The 22,001-nt window shown below is 37.4% G+C and overlaps 2 protein-coding genes across 4 annotated transcripts in view; one reads left to right on the top strand and one right to left on the bottom strand.

The window, feature by feature from the left end:
- Nucleotides 1-10,136, top strand: part of grm3 (glutamate receptor, metabotropic 3) — a 72,328-nt gene extending 62,192 nt beyond the window's left edge. For all 3 annotated transcript variants that reach the window (XM_088647159.1, XM_088647158.1, XM_088647160.1), the window contains 3 exons: nucleotides 3,452-4,515; nucleotides 6,318-6,492; nucleotides 9,444-10,136. In XM_088647159.1, the coding sequence (XP_088503285.1) occupies nucleotides 3,452-4,515; nucleotides 6,318-6,492; nucleotides 9,444-9,520 (1,316 nt within the window). In that variant the 3' untranslated portion in view covers nucleotides 9,521-10,136. The remainder of the gene's footprint in view (nucleotides 1-3,451; nucleotides 4,516-6,317; nucleotides 6,493-9,443) is intronic.
- A 309-nt stretch (nucleotides 10,137-10,445) lies between these two features.
- elapor2b (endosome-lysosome associated apoptosis and autophagy regulator family member 2b) overlaps nucleotides 10,446-22,001 on the bottom strand; it is a 51,144-nt gene continuing 39,588 nt past the window's right edge. Inside the window, exons 18-22 of the mRNA XM_088647157.1 lie at nucleotides 21,802-21,903; nucleotides 18,726-18,852; nucleotides 17,638-17,816; nucleotides 15,188-15,350; nucleotides 10,446-14,591 (exon numbers count right to left, since the gene is read on the bottom strand). Coding sequence (XP_088503283.1) covers nucleotides 14,523-14,591; nucleotides 15,188-15,350; nucleotides 17,638-17,816; nucleotides 18,726-18,852; nucleotides 21,802-21,903 — 640 coding nt within the window. The 3' untranslated portion in view covers nucleotides 10,446-14,522. The remainder of the gene's footprint in view (nucleotides 14,592-15,187; nucleotides 15,351-17,637; nucleotides 17,817-18,725; nucleotides 18,853-21,801; nucleotides 21,904-22,001) is intronic.

Raw genomic sequence — 22,001 nt, 5'->3', positions numbered from 1 at the left:
CAGAAGATCATATAATTTCATCATAGCCGCAGTTTGTTCATTTGCAGAGGTGGGAACAAGATTTGGAGAATAAGTTACTCTTACTGGTGGCTCATTGACCAGAACCCATCTGCAATTCTGTTCCAATATGTTTACATTTTTAAAACAAGTGTAAAAAGAAGTTTATGATCTTGTGTGCCAGCTTGCTTGTAGAATATTTAATGGAATAGTTTTAAGAATTCAAATATACTGTATTCTTTGGGGCCCCAGGCCCCTCCAACACACATCACTCCCAACCAACAAACACAACTGTGCCCTACTTCAAATCTTGTTCAAAACGTACAAAAACAGAACTTAAGACCGGTTAGAATCATTTCTTAATAGCACAATATTATAGGCTACTATAAGTGAAGTCTTCCTGCATACTGGCTGACATACTGTACGAATTTCGGCCGCTTCAAAAACGCTTTTACCACCGCCACAGAGAGTCTTCTCAACAAACACAAAGCGTATTCCAACCTTTATTTCCACAACAACAGACTCAACCACTGCCCACTCTAAAATCATCTCAAATACAAATAGGTGTTTTACTCCTACGCGGTGGGAGGACCATGGCTGGTAGCCTAGCTGATATAACTAGTCAAGACAAGGTAATCATTTTGACCAGTGATTAATACAAATAACGACAGAGGCTCATGTTCAGTGAGAAAACAAAACATCTGGGTCCAGTTTTGAGTGTGTAGAAAGATGTTGCTGTCGAAGCACTGCATACTACGGCCAGTTTCAATGTTATTTAATAGACTACTGCAGGCATTGCTTAAATGGTTTTGTGGTGTTCTGACAGCAGTCTCTGAACAGTCCATTTCTGAGGCCTGTTCCTCTTATATTAGGGACATGAGGAATCGGCACGCAACTTTGTACATTTCCATAAATCGAATCCAATCAAAGACGAACCGGTGCACCGCCAGGCATTCCGGGTGAATAAACGCACCCATATGCGCTATATAAAGCACACAGTCTACGAAAGAAATTCGTAGACACCGTCCAAACGAAATTATAGCAAGCACAATTAAGTTAGAAAACTTTACAGAGGTCGAACAGATATGCCACGGCTGTCATGGAAATAATAACATGATGTAAACAGGTCTAATTTAGTCTAATATTCAATTTAGCCCTACCTTTGATGTATTTTGAGTTGGCGTGCGATGTTTGGTGTACATCACAAAGCAAATACGGCGGGTCTTGGCTTTGAATATGATAACTGCAGAATTGGAACTGTCGAAGCGTGCTTTTTTAAATCAAATTTGTTTTCCATGATAAACTTATTAACGTTGGCAAGCTGGTATGCGAGTAGCTCACTCGATGTTGCACCACAATATTTTTATTTTACTTCAACATCAAGAGTTTGTTAGCGACTTAGCCAATTATAATCACATTGACCTCCCCATTTTATTTGTTTCGTTTTTTTATTGGTTAGAAACTCTATGACAATCGTCACACCGTCAATTTTTCTTTTAATTGACTGGGTCAGAGAGGAATCTCTCTTTGACAGGGTGTGCCAGGCTCACCCGTAGCTATGCCCCTGAAGGGATTTTTTTTTGCACAATTGGGATGGGCAGGGAAATGACCCAACGGAGTATTTGACTGAGAGATATTATTAACGGTACATGGATTAATTGGAGTAATCTACTGTAGTATCCTAATTATACCCAAGTGCCCCATGCGCCCCCCGGTAAACCCGATACGGCTTGAGCCCCGGTATGCCCGATACGTCCTTGACTGTATTTCAATTGGTTTTTATCATTTCGCTTGCAAGACTAATTTCCAATGCCATTTAAATGTTCTTAGGGTCATGCCATTAGTTTACCTATCTACTTAAGCAGACACAGTGTAGACTTTTACAAAATAAACAAAATGGGTTTCTAGATATAAATGTATGATATATTTGTATAGTTTTATCTAGAAAGAACTTACCAGTGTTGCTTCGTTTGAGGTTTTGATTATGCTATTTCTTCAAACGTTATTACAGTTATTGAGGAGGTACAGTTCTATAAAGGTTGCAGGTAATCATCCAACAAGTTCTAGAGGAGCATTTGCTCTCTTACTATAAACATAGTACCTACTGTACATATATACCTGATTTACTCATTGTGTATTTACTCACCTGCTGGGCACTCCTTTGGTACATCTTTTTGGTACTCAGCTTTACGGTATCGTTAGAGACTGGTGACATTTGGCAATACTAGGCCTTACCTTTCTTAGAAGCATGCCTGAGCATCTCCCCACCTCCACCCTCTCATCTGTGATTCTTACTCCTATTCTTTCCCCTCCACAGGCTTCATATGCCTCAGCTATGGACATCAGTGACCATAGCTTTAGCTGATATTTCTGTTCAGAGCCATAATTTTAATGGCACCACTTTAGCTGTTATTTCTTTCTTCCCTTGGGGGTTCCGCAAGTGATAACTCATAACGGGGACCTACAGTATGCCACTGCTACTGTACGTCATTGCAGCTGACATCAGTACAGCATGTTCCACTACTAAACACAAATTCCAGTCGCAAGCAATTTAGGTTTTGTGTACTTTACTGTCACCTGTTCACTAACTCAAATGCCATAAACTGCAGTCATACAGTACGTGGCTCTCATCCATGTCAAATCTGAAACTTTGCATATCTGAACTGACTCAGTCAAACAAAGCTCATGCACAAATAGGTCCTTCATTGAAGAAACCTACATTGGTGTTTTGGGGTTCCTTTAATCCCTTTTGGGGGATTTGGCAGTCTTGTCCTTATAACCAGGGATGTTATTTCTTCAGCCACATAACTGAAATATAGTGTTGTGCCAAACAGTGAAATATTAGTTATGTTATCCCTATTTATTAATTTCACCTTGTCTCATTATATTTATAATTCGTGAAGTCAGTGTTTCATCTAAACCATCTCAGGGGTTTAGAGTAGAAAAACTAAGACAACAAACATCCTTTTTAGTATTAAAAAGATACAAGAAACTATTTCACCAGTAGTGTTAATCATTACATAGATCATAAAGGTAGATAGTTAAAGTAACGGGTGTAAGTCATGTTTCTTGTATCATGTCTTGCAATGAGATCACAGTTGTGCAGTTAATATACCAGTAGCATAGTCTAAATTGTTCATTGATTTATATTATTATGAGGTTTACGATTGGGGTCAGAAATATTGGTCTTTTTTAAATTGGTATAAAGCTGCTGTCTAGTGAACATGTCATTTTTGTGACTTTTCTTCAGTCTACACTGGCAATGTTATCTCTGTGTCACTGATGCTCTGCATTGTGTCACGTGTTGTGGCATGTCAAGAAAGATTAGTGATTTTTGAACCTCACAGTAGCATAGAAAGTGGTGTTCATTTGCCTGAAGAGCTTTTTATTGTCATATTTTATAAAACAGAAAGTTTTTTTTTTATTAACTTGCATTCATGTTTTGTATTCACAGCCCCTTTTTCACCCCCAGATGTGGACAACGTTGTGAAGTTTGATGCTTTTGGGGATGGAATGGGTCGTTACACTATATTTAACTACCAGAAAACAACTGAGAAATACTCATATGTTAGGGTGGGGCAGTGGGCAGAGACTTTGACCCTGAACACTGAAATCATTCATTGGCCCAAACACTCAGTCCCCACCTCCCAGTGTAGTGACCCCTGTGCCAGAAATGAGATGAAGAAAATGCAGGCAGGGGAATACTGCTGTTGGATTTGTACGCCTTGTGAACCTTATGAATACTTGGCTGACGAGTTCACCTGCATGGCCTGTAGCCCCGGGCAATGGCCAGCTGAAGACCTGACAGGCTGCTTTGATTTACCTGAGGATTATATCATGTGGGAAGATGCCTGGGCGATTGGTCCCATTACCATAGCCTGTGTTGGCTTTATTTGCACCTTTATGGTAATGGCAGTTTTTATTAGACACAATAACACTCCACTAGTTAAGGCCTCTGGTCGGGAACTCTGCTATATCTTGCTTTTTGGTGTCTTCATGTCCTACTGCATGACCTTCTTCTTTATTGCTAAGCCATCTCCAGCAATATGTACCTTACGTCGCCTTGGCCTTGGGACTTCCTTTGCAGTATGCTACGCAGCTCTTCTTACAAAGACTAACCGCATTGCCAGGATATTCAATGGTGTGAAGGAGGGAACACAGAGGCCCAAGTTCATTAGCCCTAGCTCACAGGTCTTTATCTGCATGAGCCTTATATCAGTCCAGATTGTGATTGTGTCTGTTTGGCTTATGCTGGAAGTGCCTGGCACTAGAAGGTTCACTCTGCCAGAGAAGAGAGAGACTGTTATTTTGAAATGCAATGTCAGAGACTCCAGTATGTTAATATCACTGTCATATGATGTAGTGCTTGTAATTCTATGTACGTATTATGCCTTTAAGACCAGGAAGTGTCCTGAAAACTTTAATGAGGCCAAATTCATTGGCTTCACAATGTACACCACCTGCATTATCTGGCTGGCCTTCCTCCCAATTTTTTATGTGACCTCCAGCGATTACAGGGTAAGTTGATTATTCATACCATGTGCAATATCACACTTCACAAGTGACTACTCAAGGGTTTGCACTCATTTCGATGCTGCTCAAGGGACATATTAAATCCACTATCAGAGTCTATCATAAGCTACAGATATCGTCTACAATAGCACAAATAGATTTACAAGTGGGATCAGGCCTGGACAAAATCAAAACTTCAGCTAACCCAATAATTATGAATTACAAACCCATTGTTCAGTTACAGACACTCTTTTCATTTAAAGAATAATCTTCTTGAAAACCAAAACAAAAAGTGTTTCAATTTACAAGTTGGAGTGGGTCTACATTTTCTTTGGTTCTGACCTAAAGGATTTTGTAAGAAATTTGTATTTTAGCATAAAATCTGCATTGATTTTAAGGTATTTGGCACCGTCATCGACTTATTTTAAACACTCAGTATGTAAGTTAAAGTTCCTTCTTTGTAATCAGTCCTTTAGTCCTTTAAAATCAAGGGTCAGTCGAAAGTGGCCTTTTAGCAATTGAGGATGCACAACCCACTTCTTGTGCTCTGATATTCTATTTTAAAACTACATGTAAAGAATAAAGAGCAGCAACAATATGTAAAAATTTGAGCCTCTGGTTTGTGTGAAATTGGCTAATTCTTGCTTCATTAATAGAGTGGAATTTTTAAACCTGAACTATATGTTTTCTGTTTTCATTGTTTACATGTCAAGATAATCATGGTCAATACCTAAATACAATACTTAACAGCCAATAAAAGACTTTATTTTGTAGTTTACATCAAGCTGATTTTTGAAGCACTGGAAGGCAGCCAACATGAGTTGTTGCAGAAATGTTGAAAGGGGAAAAAAGCAAAGAAGTCACTTCCAAGCAGTTTTACATTCCTAGAAATGTTGCCAGTGAGAGAAAATTAAAACCATTAGGAATATACTCAAAGCAATGATTTGCATTAAATATGCAATTATAAGGTTTATTTATAAACTTAGTAAAATATGTGAGAATAGAGCTTATGATGTTGTACTATTTGCAGTTGTTTTATCTTTCGTCTTATGAATACTATAATTTGCCAAGAAATGCTGATTATTCAAAAAAATAAAAAGGCAGCTTCACATGCAGCTTATGTGTGTGATAGAAATAATTATTAAGGCAAGGAAAAAATATACTATATCATTCAAATCACACTCTTTAAATGGATATATGTTGTTTGCAAATTAAATATTATCTAATGTAATATCAGATTGACAGGCTATAATGTTATTAGTGAACAGGCATCCGATTACAAATTTCCACACTGCTGCAGCACCTACAGCATGTACTGCAAATACAGGCAAAGATATTGTATTGGTGAATACTATGGCTCCTGGGAAGAAAATACCACATGGAAAGAGTGTAGAATTCAGTTTGAGTTAATGAAGTTCACTTCCTTTGACAGAGGCAACCCAATTTTATGTTTTACCCAGTGCTGTAAGTGAGACCCTAATAAAGGTTTATGAAACTGGCACTTGTGACAGTTTGGTTTTTCCTCCTTAACACATTTTATTTTATGTGTACCAGTTTCACAAACCCAACCCAGAGTTTAATAAATCAGGGCAAAATCTGTAATCGGGCTGCTTTCTGTTAAAGAGGGTAGCACCTAGCTTTCTTTAACCAAAACTAATGTCTGTGTCCTTGTAATTATAAAGCACTATCATTATCTTGTGCTGAATAATTATTGAAGAAGAGAGGAGGAAAGGAAAAGATTGAAAAGTTATTGCTGGTGTAATCAATGTTCATTTTTAATTTGATCTGTTTTTGCTCTTCTGCTGTAGGTCCAGACTACCACCATGTGTATTTCAGTGAGTTTAAGTGGCTTTGTCGTCCTGGGGTGCATGTTTGCGCCCAAGGTCCATATAATAATGTTCCAGCCACAGAAGAATGTAACTAGTCACAGACTACATCTGAACCGATTCAGCGTCAGTGGGACAGGAACGACATATTCACATTGTAAGTAGCTGAAAAAAAAAATCTTCTTGTACTGCTAACCTCACCTTTTGATATGAAAGAGACTGGTGGACCAAGGATAACCATTTATGTTCAGCGGCATTAAAACAAATATGAGATTCAGTTTAAAGTCACAATTGTATAAGGCCACATAATTGGTTTCTTAGGGAAAAGTTATCTTCAAAAATCAAGCTGAAGCAAAAGCTGCAGAGATACAGTATGTTATGAGGCCTTTTGCCTCATAAATGCAAAAGATTTTGCTTTTCAAAACTACAGTACTTTGTACTTTGTGCACAGTAACCATTTTCAGTTTAATAAGCATGTTTGTGTTTCTTTTTATTACAGCCTCCTCACTGGTATTTTGTTTGAATTCAAAATGTTGTCTTGCCACAACCAATTTTCTCAGTTAGCTGCAAATATTGTTCTCACTTTGGCATGTCTGTTTTTATAATTATTATTATGTTCAAATGTGTCCTAGTAACTGAAATGTGTCACAATCATTTTCTTGCAGTAAAATAATGGTAGGAACATAAGAACATATTTTTAAACCTTGCAAAAAAAACAACTATTTTTCAAATGTTCTTATATTTCCTATATAACATGTTAAACCTACTCCAGTCAAAGAAATATTCTAGTATTATAACGTCCTACTTTCTATAGGAATTGAACATCCTTGAATTAAAAATATCCTTCCATCATATTATGACAAATTTCAAAACTGGCAACCCCATATTTCTGTGATGCACAATATAAAATATATAATATATAAATACTCTTCGGTCTTCTGATTGCGTGAAGAGAATTGTGAGATTTTGAGTGTGATGTTCTACATGTAGGAGCACCTTTTTATGTGCCACTGCTCCTGAGGTCTTATTTGAACAGCACTGCTATTAAGTCAATACTTATTGCACTACAAAAAAGGTGATTGTGAATACTGAGTTATTGTTAATCCTTACAAATGCAGTGCAAGATGTTTTTACACCAATGTTTCAGGGAAAAACAAAGTGTCATTAGGAGACAGCATTTTTTCATCAAACATATCCTAACCAATATAAAACTCCAAGTAGCTATTCCAATTATGTTGTTTGAACTCTATCTAACCTGTTACATTTTCTTAATAGAGAAGTGAGAACTTGCAGGGATATTTGTATTTACATACATAAACTTGCATGTATATGAATAATTGCCAACAAGGTGGTGCAGTGGTGAGCAGTGCTGTCTTGCTGAGCTGGGGACCTGGGTTTAATTCCACATCTAGGGTGCTATGGTTTGTGCTGCATTTTCACCCTGTGTTTGTTGTTCCAGTTTCCTCCCACAATCCAAAGACATAATGGTGGGTTAATTGGCTTTTTGGAAAATTGCCCTTGATGTGAACCTGTGCGTGTCTGTGTGTGCTCTGCGATGGACTGGTGTCCTGTCCAGGATGTACACCGCCTCGAGCTCATTTCTTGCTGTGATAGGCTCTGTCTCTCTGTGACCCTGAATTGGGTCAAGCTGTTAGATGCTTACATTTGGATGAATCACTGCTACAGGAAACTGTGTATTCTTTATTTCACTCATTTTAGTTATGTTTTATAATTGTTGCAAATATACCAAGACACTTAAATAAGTGTTAATCAAAAATAATGTCAAATACATTTCTGATTATCACACAATATCGTGGCAAGACCAATCAAATTAAATAAAAAAATGTAACTTGAAGATCACAATGAGTTATTACCTGTATTTATGAAAAGGAACCATGTTTGAACATCTGATGTTAGGAAAATATGGTTTTAATGCACACTGGATGAGTGATGCAGCTCTCAGTGACAACACATGAACCTAACAGGTACTGTGTCTGACAAGGCGCAGGAGACATTGCTGGATATCTTGTGTGATACATTTTAACACCACTGCCTGGTGATCACCACTTACAGATAGTTAGTGCCCTCCACCCTATATAGTCACTCCAGACTCAAACCTTTGGACTGTAGCACTCAACCTGCACTTTGAGCTTGCACCATTAATGGGTTAAATTAAATGCTATTTCAGAAGTCAAGTCAAATCCTAATTAATGCAATGCAGCAATGAAATTCATCAGGATAATGTATTAAAAGTTAGCGTAACTTATCTGGCTACGGAAATGGCAACCTGACAGGACCTCAATCCCTTCAGGAGGAATGAGCCAGGGAGCTACTGCAAAAGTGAATGTGGAGTAGAGGGAAGAGTGAAAGAACTGATGTGCAAAATGCTGCCCCTGAGCCAAGATACATTAATGTAGGAGGGCAGAAGTGGGTGAGATTAGAATTTGACCTTGTCCTGAATTTATCATTACAAGCTCAGAAATCAGTTTACCAGCAAATGCACTCTACTGGAAGATAACCAATTTGTATAGGTTAATCCATAATCCATAATCCATCCACTGGTTAAGTGAATAATGTGTCACATAGCTTTTTACATTTTCTTTAAAAAGCTACCCCACAAGATACACACTAATATTTACAGTGGAAAACATTACTGTACATCCCATCATCCCCACATATCCCTAATTTGGACTATCATAATGCACTTACATGTCTGAGCTCCAAAATACCTTAAGAGATACATTACTGGCACCTAGAAAGTCCTGGGAGTCTTCATTGTACAGAGAGCCATGGAAACATAGGCTTGCTCTAGGCCTGGTGGTGTTTCACTAGTTATATACAGTAACACTTCTCTGGAAATACTGGTCGCAGTTAGTAACTGACATGACCCAAGCTTTAGATATTGTAGATATTTAGATTTTTTTTTGCTTTTATTAAAATAAATGTTTCATTGTGTCAAGAAAAACTATAAATGTCTCAATCTAGAATTTATCCAAAGTAATGCCAATACTCAGAACTCGTAAATGTGTAAGACCATCTTTTATGTTAGGATATAAAAAGATCTAAAGACAACTGTCCTAATTTTTTTTCTTACTCTTTGCTTTTCAGCTTCTGTGAGTGCTCATTATGTACCAACCATCTGCAATGGAAGAGAAATTGTCGATTCCACCACCTCGTCTCTGTGATTTGCATTTAAACTGCTTAATCTCAGCTCTTAGACTGTTAGCAAACTTGCACATATTGTGCATTTCCAGTGAACTAGTACCAATTATGTAGAAAGTGTGTATTAAATTATTTTTAAGGGCTGTACATATAACTGACATTACAATAGAAAACTTTATAGGATGTTTTACAGACTTTGTTTTTGATAGTTTTGTTATACTGTGTAAATAACCATGAGCTGCATTGCTATACATTTTAAATTCTCCTTAGCAGTAACACTGATCTACTGCATTTGCAAATTAGACAAAACTTTGTCTTATTTTTTGTAGGCTTCATTGTTGTAATTAATTAAGTATGCATTTCTATGTTGTATATAATATGTACATTATGATTAACTGATGGTTTAAACAGCACAAACTGACAGTATTACACAAAACAACTATAATTAGAAGGTAAATAGATGATAAGATCCCCAGTGGTTATTATAACTGTAAGTGCATGGTGCGTGGAAGACTCTGACCTAGTAAATGGGTTTACCTATATCTTCAGAACTTTGGCTCGTGTATTGTAACAATAAAATCATGGGTGATCATTTTACTTATAATGTGACCTCTAGTAAAGTTTAATAATGTTGAACAATGGCTTTTTGTGCCTTAACTGGTGTCATGTAGTTTTATACAAAAGCTTAATTATGATCTGTGCATGTAGGTACTGTAACAGAAGGTATATACAAAGATGTATAAGTTTCAAGTGGCATTTAAAATGCTGTAATTTGTACTGCATTTACAAAGAAGTTGACAGTACTGGACACTTTTAAACTGCAACTTAGATGGGCATTGATTTTTTTTTACAACTGCAATATTATTAATGTTTCAAATCACATTAGTATTTGGAAATAATTTGAGGGTGATATATTTTGTAAAAAGAAAGTGACCTAAAATAGAAGCATTTCCAAAGCCATTCACATTTATTAAAGAATCATGACAACAATCAAGAACATTTTACCACAAGTTTGTACAGCTTTAAATGTACACCACAATACAAAATATACAAAAAAGCGAACATTGGTACTCGCATATCTGCAAACATAGTTCTTTAGAAATAACTGGTTTTGCCTTCCAGTGCAGTAACATAATGAAATAGGATGTACTGTATATGAAACAATATCTTTGGGAGTCTGTAAAATATACAAGGCAAATTTTGTAAAAAATGCTACCCAGAGAAATAACAGAAATTGCACACCGGTTCCATTGGTTGGAAAAAAAAAATACAAAGAAAACCATGTGTCCAAAATACAACAGGAAGCTGAGGATTATGTAAAGTAATCTCATGCCCCTAGTCATGCATTTTATTTATGCTCACACATCTGAGAGATTATTTTTCTTTGTTGTAAGGCTTATCTGTTAGTGCATTCCTTGCTGCCCGAGGATACATTACTCCAAAGTCGAGTTGCCATGGACAACCATGAATGGAATCTACTTCTTCCAAAATTCTGGGACACTCCAACGACTGAGCTGCTCATAGAGCAGTTTAAGTCACTTTCTCTGTATAAATGTGATGATATGTGTGATATACACAAACCAAAAATAGCCTATTGTTCCTGAGTCAAGGCAATATCTTTCTATTACTCAACCATTTTTTAAGCTATTTCACACTGTTTATATGGTTGTGTTTAAGTGTGGTGTTTAGGTCAGCCACCACAGGAACCTGAGTAACAGTGCAGAGGAGGCATCCGATCATAAAGACGAAGACGAGATGCACAGCAATCCTAATTCCATTTTGTAAAATCGTTTATTTTGCGACTGTTTAAAAGGCTTAACTATCTGTCATATTCTGATATTGTACCACCAAAAACGAAAAAAAAAAACATGGTCCACAGTGCTTGCTTTGGCCAACCTGGAACTTGGCGTAGAATGATTGGACAGCAAGTAACAGTATAGTTCAAATAATGAGTGCAATAGCAAGGTGATGGCATCATAATAAAAAAAATCATTCACTTTTCTTGTGTGCTTCTCTTTTCTTTTTCTCCATTGAGGTCATTCATGGGCAGGACGGGCCCAACAACAACGTAAGGGGTAATAAGTAGCTGAACTGAAACGTGGGCGGCTTTCTCCTGCTGTGACCACACATGCATACAGCTAACAAAAGGGATGTGTTTGTACTGTAGAGAGGAGGGGGGTGGAGTCTTTTCCTCACTTTCCTTCAGCACTGACCACCTTCTACTCTTCAACAACTGTCTTAACTAGCATTAAGTATTCCCCTTGTTGTCTGCTGCTGAGAGAAAACACTCTTTCAATTATTTTGTAAAATTCAAAAGTGATAGTTATATAACCCTTGGAGTGTTGTGACTTTAGCAAAAGTGAATTTTGTCAGTTTGGCCACAAAGGTACTGCGGCCATTTTTACAGCTTTTTTACACAAGAAAAATCTAATGACACCTTTTAAAACAGGGATAAAGCCATTCAAATTAACCAAATTGAATAAATGAATATAAAATGGACAGCACAGTGGCACAGTGGTTAGCCTTGCTGCCTCGCAGCACTGGGGACCTGGGGTGCTATCGGTATGAAGTTGGTATGCTCCCCCTGTGTGCATGTAGGTTTCCTCCAGGTGCTCATGTTTCCTCCCACAGTGCAACAGTCCAGTACTCTTTAGAGTACTTGTAGGTTAACTGATTTCTGAGAAAAAAACTGACCCTGGTGTGCGTGTTTGTGTCTGTGTGTCCCCTGTGACGGACTGGCGTCCCTTCCAGGGTTTATCCTGTCTCATGCCCATTGCTTGCCGGAGTGGGCTCTGGGTCTCACATGACCCTTTATTGGAAAAACCGGTTAGAAAATTGATGGATGGGTGGAGGAATGGAAAAAATGCCATCTCATTTTGTTATGGTTCTTCATATTGTCCAACTACAAATGAGTTACTGGAATCTTACATTATCCAGCCTCTAATTTTTTTGACACTTCCTTTTAAGAGGTTTCTGTCAAACATTTACATGGATTCACGGTACCAGCTTTGACCCTAACCGTCAAGTCATTAAACATAAATCAGTTATTAAATGAATAACTATCCCCTGTTGAGTAATGCGTTTTGGGACCACAAGAAGTTCACCAGTATATTCAAAGGATACGTTGTTAAAAGGATCGTAAAGCATTACAATACAAATAATTAATATATATTTGTAGAGTTTTAGCCCTCAAACATATCTGGAGTTGACTTCAAAGTTGCCTTACACTCCATTTCAAAGCAGCATGAGTAATGGAAGAAGTGCAATTTCAAAAAAACACAATTTGTCAATGTGTGGGAAAAGAAATATCATACAAATAACACCATTTCCCATGATAATAAAACAAGCCCCATTTCAAAATAGTGTTACCTCCTGCTATTTCTGTTTGGAAGGATAGGTGAATCTGAGTGCCTTTCAGGTTCTAAATTAATTTTTTTTTTCTAGGATGACATTTTTGGTAAATTGTACACATCTCACTGCTTTCAGCCTCTGTGGAGTTATAATGGGCTCGAAGCCCTGCTTTAAAGGAAAACTGACATCTCAGCAGTACTTTCTTTGTAGTTTTGCATTTATTCCCAGGGGCTGACTGTGTTGTCCGTTACAAAAAACATTTATTTGGAGGAGAAAAAAACCCATTATGAACAATTTGTCCAAATACTGCATTAAAAATATTAAAATAAAACAGCCATTACAAACACTGGCATCTTCACCAATTCTTTCATCAGAAGATTTTATTTACTGGAATCCATCGTTAAGGATTACCAAGTACCACATGGTAGTAATTGGAATGATTAGTTGCCTCACAGTCAAACAAAACAAAATCCCTATTAATTGCACAATTGGAAAGTCATTTCTACATACGTGAAAAAAGCTTTCTGTCAGCATTTTAAAGCATTCTGCCTAAAAATACATTTAACAGGCTCGTTTTCCTCTGTTCACTATGCAAGTGTGTATATGTGTGGGGTTGGAGACTCTAGTACCTTTATCCATTGTTGAAATATTCATCACAATGAATAATTTTATTTTCTATGCAGAAAACCTCCTTAAACAAATATGCCTAGAACAGAGGTTTTACTGTATTTTATTAAGGATAAGGAGCCTCAATGCATTCTTGTTTCATTTCTTTCCTTATGGGATCTCATGTCTAATCACATTTCAATTAAAAATGCAAAACAATGGGTCTTTTCTCTGTTAATATTCAAATGTAATACTATCCAAGATCATTACTGCACATCATGTTTGACAATATTTAAGATTTGCAAATACCAATGATTTTATATGGGAAAACTACAGATAAAAAAAAATAACATAAAAGCATCCAAATTCAACAAAAGTAATATGTACAAAATTAAAATTCAAAAAGCACACATAAAACAGGTTTTAAACACTATAAATTCAATGTTTCCTTCATCACCGGTAGTATACAGCGGATACACTGATAGTTCTATTTATATAAGGGGGACAAAAGCCATAAACCAAATATGAGTATTAAATGCCACATAAACAGCCTGATCTCCTGAAATGGCAGAGAGAAAAAAAAACTTGAGTTTTAGGACTCGCCTTTTTGCCACAACTGCATGTTCTGATGAAGAATAAAAATAGAAGCAGAGTAATGAGCTGTAAAGCAATTCCAGCCAGGTACAGTAAGTGAGCCATGTTACTTTGTGGTCTGTAAAGCTCTTGCCCATTGTATCTAACACACAGGGAATGATTTAGTTTTGAATTAGCTACTGTAATTTCAAAGTAGAGAGACCTAGTGGATCTCATTACACACAAGCAGTACTATTTGAACCTTCAAACAGTCACAAAAAGCAAAATAAGAAAGCAAACGAAATGTGTATCCCTTCCTGAGCTGGACTATCAATTTAATGTCTGAATCCCCTTTGGCAAGGTATGTTATCCCAGTAATAAGGCAACCAAACATGAGTATCTTCACCAACCAAGTTCCTGGTCCACAGATCATCCAGATTATTCTTAATTATAGTTTTTTTTCTTCTCTCATCATATATTTAACAGCATTTGTTTTTATCCCCAAACCCATCTCTCATTTTTGGATGATTTTAGCTGGACTGACTCACAGTTGTCCCCATTTCCCTGTACAAAAAAATAAAATAAAACAGACATAAGCAATGTCAAAACCTGACATAATAAGAAGTATAGTAATTCAGACCAACATATCATTTTCATAATGTCAAACATTCCGAATATGTTTTGAAAGCCGATATGAAGTTTTCACATTCTTAGCTTGAAAAAAATGAACAATTCACACAAAATGTAATTTATGAGGCAATAAAATAACAGTAATTGCTCTGGTTTTTTAATACTTAATACTGCAGTAGATCAGAAGAAAACTTTAATATGCTTAAAAATACTGTTGTGATTATACTTTGTTTTGTGTCCATGGCTTCATGGCAATGGCATCAAATTAGGTTCTTTATGCAGATCCTGGCACAGACTGTGTGATTAGACACATGCTAGTCACTAGAAAGAAAGCTAATGAGTAGCTACAAAAGGATTTAGATGGACTTGGAACATTCCTTTAAAAATGTGCAATTCCAACGTGACAAGTTTTAACATCACACCTTGGGAAATAAGGACAGAACTATTGTCATGCCTTTGCCACATTTTTAAATTTTCAAGATGCATCACTTATGTGGGTAATCATTACAAAATTCTCAGCGACAACTTACCTTTGTGGCTATTGACTTCAGCTTTCCCAGCAAGGAGGGCTTATTGGAATAAACCACCTCCTCCTCATTATCCTCACCTTCCATTATGGCACAGCTGTCTGCAGCAGGCAGTTCACATTCCTTGTTAGCAGTCATCACTAAACGTGAATATTTATATTCCAACCTGCCACCAACAAAAACAAAAATAGTGAAAGCCCTCCATCCACCCAGCACAAAGAGCACTAGCCGCCTAAGCTACAGCAACAATTGCTGAATTGTAAACTGCTACTTATACTGATGGCAAATCAGCTAAAAACACTTCTGTCAGAAGCACAATGAAAGTTCACTATCATAGTTGAAAACTATCTATGAGTTTATTTTAAAAAGCTTGTTTTTTTCCACTATGTTTATTTTTGTGGCCAGTGGCACAGTAATGGACCCCTAATGTCAAAATGTGACAGAACAAAAAAGTCTCCAAAGCTTTGTAAATATTCAAAAGGCAAAGATGCACAGTGGAATGTTCTTAATCAAAAGAAATATTTTGAAACAAACTGAAAGGGTGCCATGTACTATCCTGCCATACTCCTTTGTTTTATCAAGCAACATTACTTATAAGTGCAGCTGAAGACCTTCACCTTTCATACAAGCCTTCCTGCCCTTTTCATTTGCTCATTTCTTTTGAAATGTTCACGTCTCGCAGCCAAGAGGTGTTGCAGGGGAATGATGGGAAAACAGGCCAAGGTCATGTCACGCCACAAACACTCCTTCCCAAAGGCAAAGCAAATTGCTGTCTTTAGGCTGATAGTATTCTTATTGTAAAAAAAATCTGCACTCCATAACTGGATAAAACTAACAGGATATGAATTATAATTAGGACTATAAGAGATTAAATTTAACATTTAAAAAGTTTTATGACCAGTTCAACAGTCCTTAGCATAATTTTTTTTTTTTAAATCCTTAAAGTGTACTGTATAAATGGGGGGAACACTAAAGCGAATGATTATTTAAATCTGCACAGGGATAGGGCATTGCATGTTCTAATTAAAAGATACTTTCTCTTTCAATGAAGCAAATTACTGTCAAAATACAAACACAAAATACCTGTCAATCACCAGCAATGACCCAAGTGTTCCCTGCCAAGGCTGGTGAAGTTTCATTGCTCTGCACCCTATGCACTCTGAGCTGCTCAAGCTGTGATTGAATTTGTGACTATACAGGGGGATGTGCAGTCATCTCAAATGTGTATGAAGGAAATACTGTCAGTGTGCATACGGTAAGAAGGTGGGTTACCAAATCCAACATAAGACCTTACACAAACATGCAAGTGATGTTATGGCAGGAATGTCTGGCCTCACACAAGATTTCAAACACTGAGAGTTATTGCAAAGATGGGATGGGGTGTACTTTCTTATCCAGCATACAGTCCAGACCTCAACCCTCCTGATTATCATTTGTTCAGGCCTCTTGCTTCGGGGGAATCTTATTTGCAACTGCATGATCTGAACATGACAATCTAGTCACAGGGTGCATCAACAAGATGAAATGTTTGCGATGGTATTGAGGGCACTACTGGAGCCAATTTGTGGTCCGTCATAGACTTTCCACCTACTTTCATAAGCTTTTGAAAATCTGTCAGAAAAAATTAAGACATCCTTTGGGGTGATCCACATAAAATTATATATTAATATAGAAGTGTATAAAATTCCTGATCCCGTCCCTAGCAAAAATGTACAGAGTGTACATAGCCATGAGGTATTTAAAAAATTAAGTCAGTTATATAAATTAATGTATGCCACTGTAGCTATAAATAGATCAACCATTCTAAAAGAACATGAACATCAATTACCTGATGACAAAGGACCAATGTATGGAAGCACATTGCTATCACCGAGGAAAAAAAATTCCTGAGCAGCGGTCATTTTACTGTATGAACCTCTCATTACATTCTGTGATGACAGTACCTACAACCTATCGATAAGTTTGTTGAAGCTGTGGGTTTAGTGTTCCTGACAATGTGCAATGATGCAAAATGCACATGAACTTACCTTCCCATCGGGTTTATTCATAATGGAATATTACAGTTTGCACCTAGTGTAAACACAGTTTTAGCCATGAAGACAATCGTGCATATCCTTGAACAAGAGCAAGTGTGCCCTGAAATCGATTCCACTGCTTAAAACTGAAAGTCAGATATTGATTATGCAGGTATCGTATGACAATTGTGCTAACGCTTGATCGCATACAGTACACAAGAATGAGCTGTGATTTTTTTTTTTCCCTTGGTGGCAGCAATGCCCTTCCGGACCAATGTCTATAAAACCTAATGAAAATTATGCTGTTGCAAAAACTCACTTGAACAACAAACAAGCAAACACAAGACAGAACGTACCGTATTTTCAATATTCTTGCATTTTAAGAGGCGCAGTTGTACAACTAAAATGTTATTCTCATACGTAGTTAGTTCAACTCACTTTTTGTTCTTCTTCCAGAAGTAGCAGGTCAGGGATATTAGCAGCACTGCTGTGAAAGCACCAATTCCAGCTCCAACTTTTAGCCAGAAGTCAATAGCCTCACAAGGTGAGGTCTTTGTACCTGGGAGGGAGACTCCCTTAGTACAAAGCTTTGGTTCATTCCATACATATTCGGTGTCCTTGGAGTAAAAACAAACCCTTTATTATTCCTTCTCACACTTATGATTGGATATGATTAAAAAAAACAGGAGAATCAGACAATGGAGATTTCTAATTTAATAGACTTTCCAACATCTGTATTCTAGTGCCTTTCAAAACTATTCAGATCCTATAATGGTGACCCAGTTTGTGAAATCACATTAGGATGCACATTTATGCGTAAGAGTTTGATTCTTTTCGACACTTTCATTACAATTTCGTTAGCATTTCGCTGAGAAACAAAAACAAAGATTCAGTTTGACCTGCAATATTATCCATGTTATCCATCTGTTTTTCATCCAATATAGGGTTGTGGGGCAGCCGGAACCTATCCCAGCAAGCAACAGGCAGAAAGCAGGATACACCCTGGGCAGGATACCAGTCCATCTCAGCTCGCACACAGATACACGGAGCAGAGCCAATTTTCCCATAAGCTAATTAATCTACAAGTATATATATATATCTTTGGACTGTGAGAGGAAACCAGTGCACCCAGCAAAAACCTATGTTAACACAGGAAATTTAAATGCCTCGCAGATAGCGCCTCAAAAAATTGAACCCAAGGGGCCCCTGCACTGTGATGCAGCAATGCTAACCACTGCGCTGACCCTGTAATATTTATTTGTTACTACTACATTTCCGGTTTCATAAACTCTTCATGGCTTGTCAGGATTTGAAAGTCCCAGCAGAATAAATATAAGCTCTGACACTGGGCTTTGAAGAAGAGGAAGTTAAGATTTTCAGTGAGAAAAGACTTAAAAGTGCAGAACTGAAGTGGTGTTGGCCAAGGTTGGTCTTCCAGAGGCCAAATAGGAACATTAGCCAGCAATATGAGTATTTTTTACACAAAAAAATGCATCAGTTATGACGTAAAAATGTTTTCTGATTACTTGAACTCCACCCTTGCACGCTCCCTCGATTTCATGGTAGTCCATTTCTGTACACATTGGACAGGCTTCTGCACTTTCCCACAGGAAGTTGAAAGTACAACCGTCACAGGTTCCTGCAGGACATTTACTAAAAGAAAAAGAAAGGCAAGGATTAGTGGAGCTATAATGGGGTCAGTGCTGGAGTCTGGGCTTGTATTATTCTGCTTGCTTGCACTTCAGCAACAGCTCATCTCTCTATACATACTTTAACATATGTTAACATAATTAAACTGAGTGGCAGCTACCATGTGTTAAGGAGGAGACCCCTGACAGCAAAGAAATTTTGAGAACAAAAGATGAAGAGATGCAAATGTGTGTATTTCTAAATTAAAATATGTTTCGATAATCCAAGGAAATATCAAAATCAGTGCAAGTTAACATGTTTCATGATTTTTTTAGTGAGAACCTGAAGATGTGTTTTAATGTTCTATCTGGAGGATGCACTACTCTCAAGCCCAAATGTCACTGAGCAAACAAACAACCTTTCACTTAGCTAATCCTCTCCAAACCTGCATTACTACATTCATCTACTTCATCTTGCATTGATTATACTGTAATACAACACAGAATATTCCTTCACCTTTTAATTACCCAATGTTGCCGGTTGATCTACCAGGAGTTAAAACATTCATAAATTAAGTGCAATGATTAAACGATAAGAAAGATAGAACAACTGTTCAGAAGCTGTTTTAATTCTACTGGTTATCAAACAGACGATGAGTCTAGTTCTTCAGGAGAATATGAAGACGAGGCAATATAATGTTTGAATGCTCTCTTGTTGGAAATGCTGGATTTAAACCCTAAACTGTGGTGGACATAAAACTGTGTTTTTATAGGTACTGTATGCAGACAAAAAAACCCCACAAGATTTAAGGTCTATGTGGTTGCAAACAATCTGCTCTAGAAGTACCTTGAGAGCCCTTATTATTTACTTAAGGTTTGAAAATCTAGACTTTTTTGTTATCGTTACACAAGTTGTATGAGGACGCGTGTTGTTCTGCTGGAATGAACCAATAGGAAGGGCATTAAGAGAGGACCTAGGATTACTGTCCCTTTACCTGACTCATACAGGCAGGTGGCCATCAATCATTACAATTGAAGTTTGTAGCAGCTAGACACTCCTTTATTATTCATAGACCTCCACATTGAACTGGGCGACGTGCTCAAGACTCATCTGCCAGATCAAGGCCTACTGGTTCCAAACAAAGAAGAATTTCTTTTGACATGTAGGGCATATTGGATCCTTTCCAGGTTTCCCTTTCTTGATGTTCAGCACGCTAGACATTCAACAGGTTAAAATTGCTTCTTACTTTTTCCCAACCAACTCTCTCATTAATCAGTTGATACAGTGGTCAATGTCACTCAAGTGATTCGTGGTCAGTCATGATTAATCAAAAATGATAATAAAAATAAAAAACCTTTTTTTTTATATATATATAGTGACTTTAAAAGGTGGCTTCTCAAAGCACATTACAGAACGACAACAACAAGAAAAAACACACATGGTATGCACACATGGAAAATACACAATGAAAGGAAACAGCAGATGGAGGCACTGAATGAGGTAGCAGCAGAGGGGTAAATAACATAACCAGTTAAGTAAAAGCCCTTCTAAAGAAGGTTTTGAAGGAGTTTAGGGAAGGTGACTCTCCGATATCCTTAGGGATAGAGTTCTAGAGCTTTGGAACATAAAAAAGCTGGTATCAAAAATGATACCATGCCAATACAGGGAGAACATACAAACTCCATGCAAATAGCACCCCAGGTGTGGATGGCTACAAATCTTCCTTTTTTCTGCACATCTAAATCATTCAAAAGGATAAATGTGAAAGTTTTTCTCCAATATAATAGCAGGAAGTCAAAATTGTCCTGTGGCTGAATTCATCTTAAGGAAAATTACATTTCGAACAGCCCCATATCTCCCCTTTCCTAATATATTTTCATATGAAGTGAGGGAATGAATAGTGTATTCAGGGTGAAAATATATACTACTGAAAGTTGTTTATGCAGTGTTTTAACCACTATTTTCAACTGCACTTCCAAATCAGTTATAACCTTCAGTCGGTTTACATGGAAACAGATATTCCCACAAAGTACTTCCATATCCTAAGGCAAAGGTCTCCAAGTCAAACTGTAACATTTCTAAAAAAGTACAGGAAATAATCTATTTTAAAGCAGTAGCTGTTTTACCAACCGTAGGACATCCTCAACTTTAAAACAATCTGGCTTTTTGTGCCGTGAGAAATTTCAGAAGCAGCAGCTAGCACAAGTGATTTCAATACTAAAACCCAGTCCCCCGGTCAACACAGAGGAAGCTCTGCTACCCTTTCAGACCTCTCTACTCTTTGCGACACTGAAGCTTCCTCATTTGGCGTCCGATCCAGTGATCAAAAACAGACTGTACAAAAAGTAACGAGAACGCAATTATTTTTGTTGTACCCATCAAATTTCAAATAGCAAGCTATGAGTTTTTTGCATCTCAGATTGGAGCAATGAAACCCACACATGGGAAGAACGAGGAACTGTCAGCCTGCCTTTGAGTCTTTCACCCTTTGTGATGCGAGAGGCACCGCAGCCCCATACAGGTTGTTCAACACCGATTGGAGGAGAGGTACCTTCTCACCACAATTTCTCGCCACGTGCCTACAAGCAAATTACAGGGGTAATGGTGAAAGGGTAACAGAGGTGTCAGTGACTGACTGCTCTCGTCTACTCTCCGTACCGTTTGGCCAACTGTATAACTGCTTGGGGAAATTGCTGTCACAGACAGCTGGTGAAATAATAGGCTCAAGCTGTAACATGACTATCCAAATGAAGATTACAGATCCCAAATTACATGTCTGTTATTACACAATATTCCTACATATACTGTACCTGTGCCACAGTGACTTAATACCTTAATGTCTTGCAATGTAATTAACAAAGTTTTTATGTCATTCCATGTAGATACTAGTCTCATCACCAGGTCTAAATTTTACAGATGTCGGTCTGAAAAAAAACAGATTACTAATAAAAGGCTGGTCACTAACAGGTATACCTTGGTACAGAAAGCTCTCCTTGGCCACTCTTCTTAGGGTTGCATCGCAAGGAAATAATGCCATTTCTGCCCTTCTCACAAGAGGAAGTGGCCTGTGGAGACCTGGGAAAACAAAGGGCAACTGAAATAGGCCTAATTTTAAATAGGATGCACTTAACAAATGGCTAAAAAGCCTTCTACTTCATAAAAGAATTTAAGTT

The sequence above is a fragment of the Lepisosteus platostomus genome, chromosome 9, assembly GCF_059453375.1.
Source record: "Lepisosteus platostomus isolate fLepPlt1 chromosome 9, fLepPlt1.hap1, whole genome shotgun sequence".
NCBI classification, from domain to species: Eukaryota; Metazoa; Chordata; class Actinopteri; order Semionotiformes; family Lepisosteidae; genus Lepisosteus; species Lepisosteus platostomus.
Note: the sequence above shows the minus strand (reverse complement) of the source record. Positions and strands in the feature narration are given on the sequence as shown.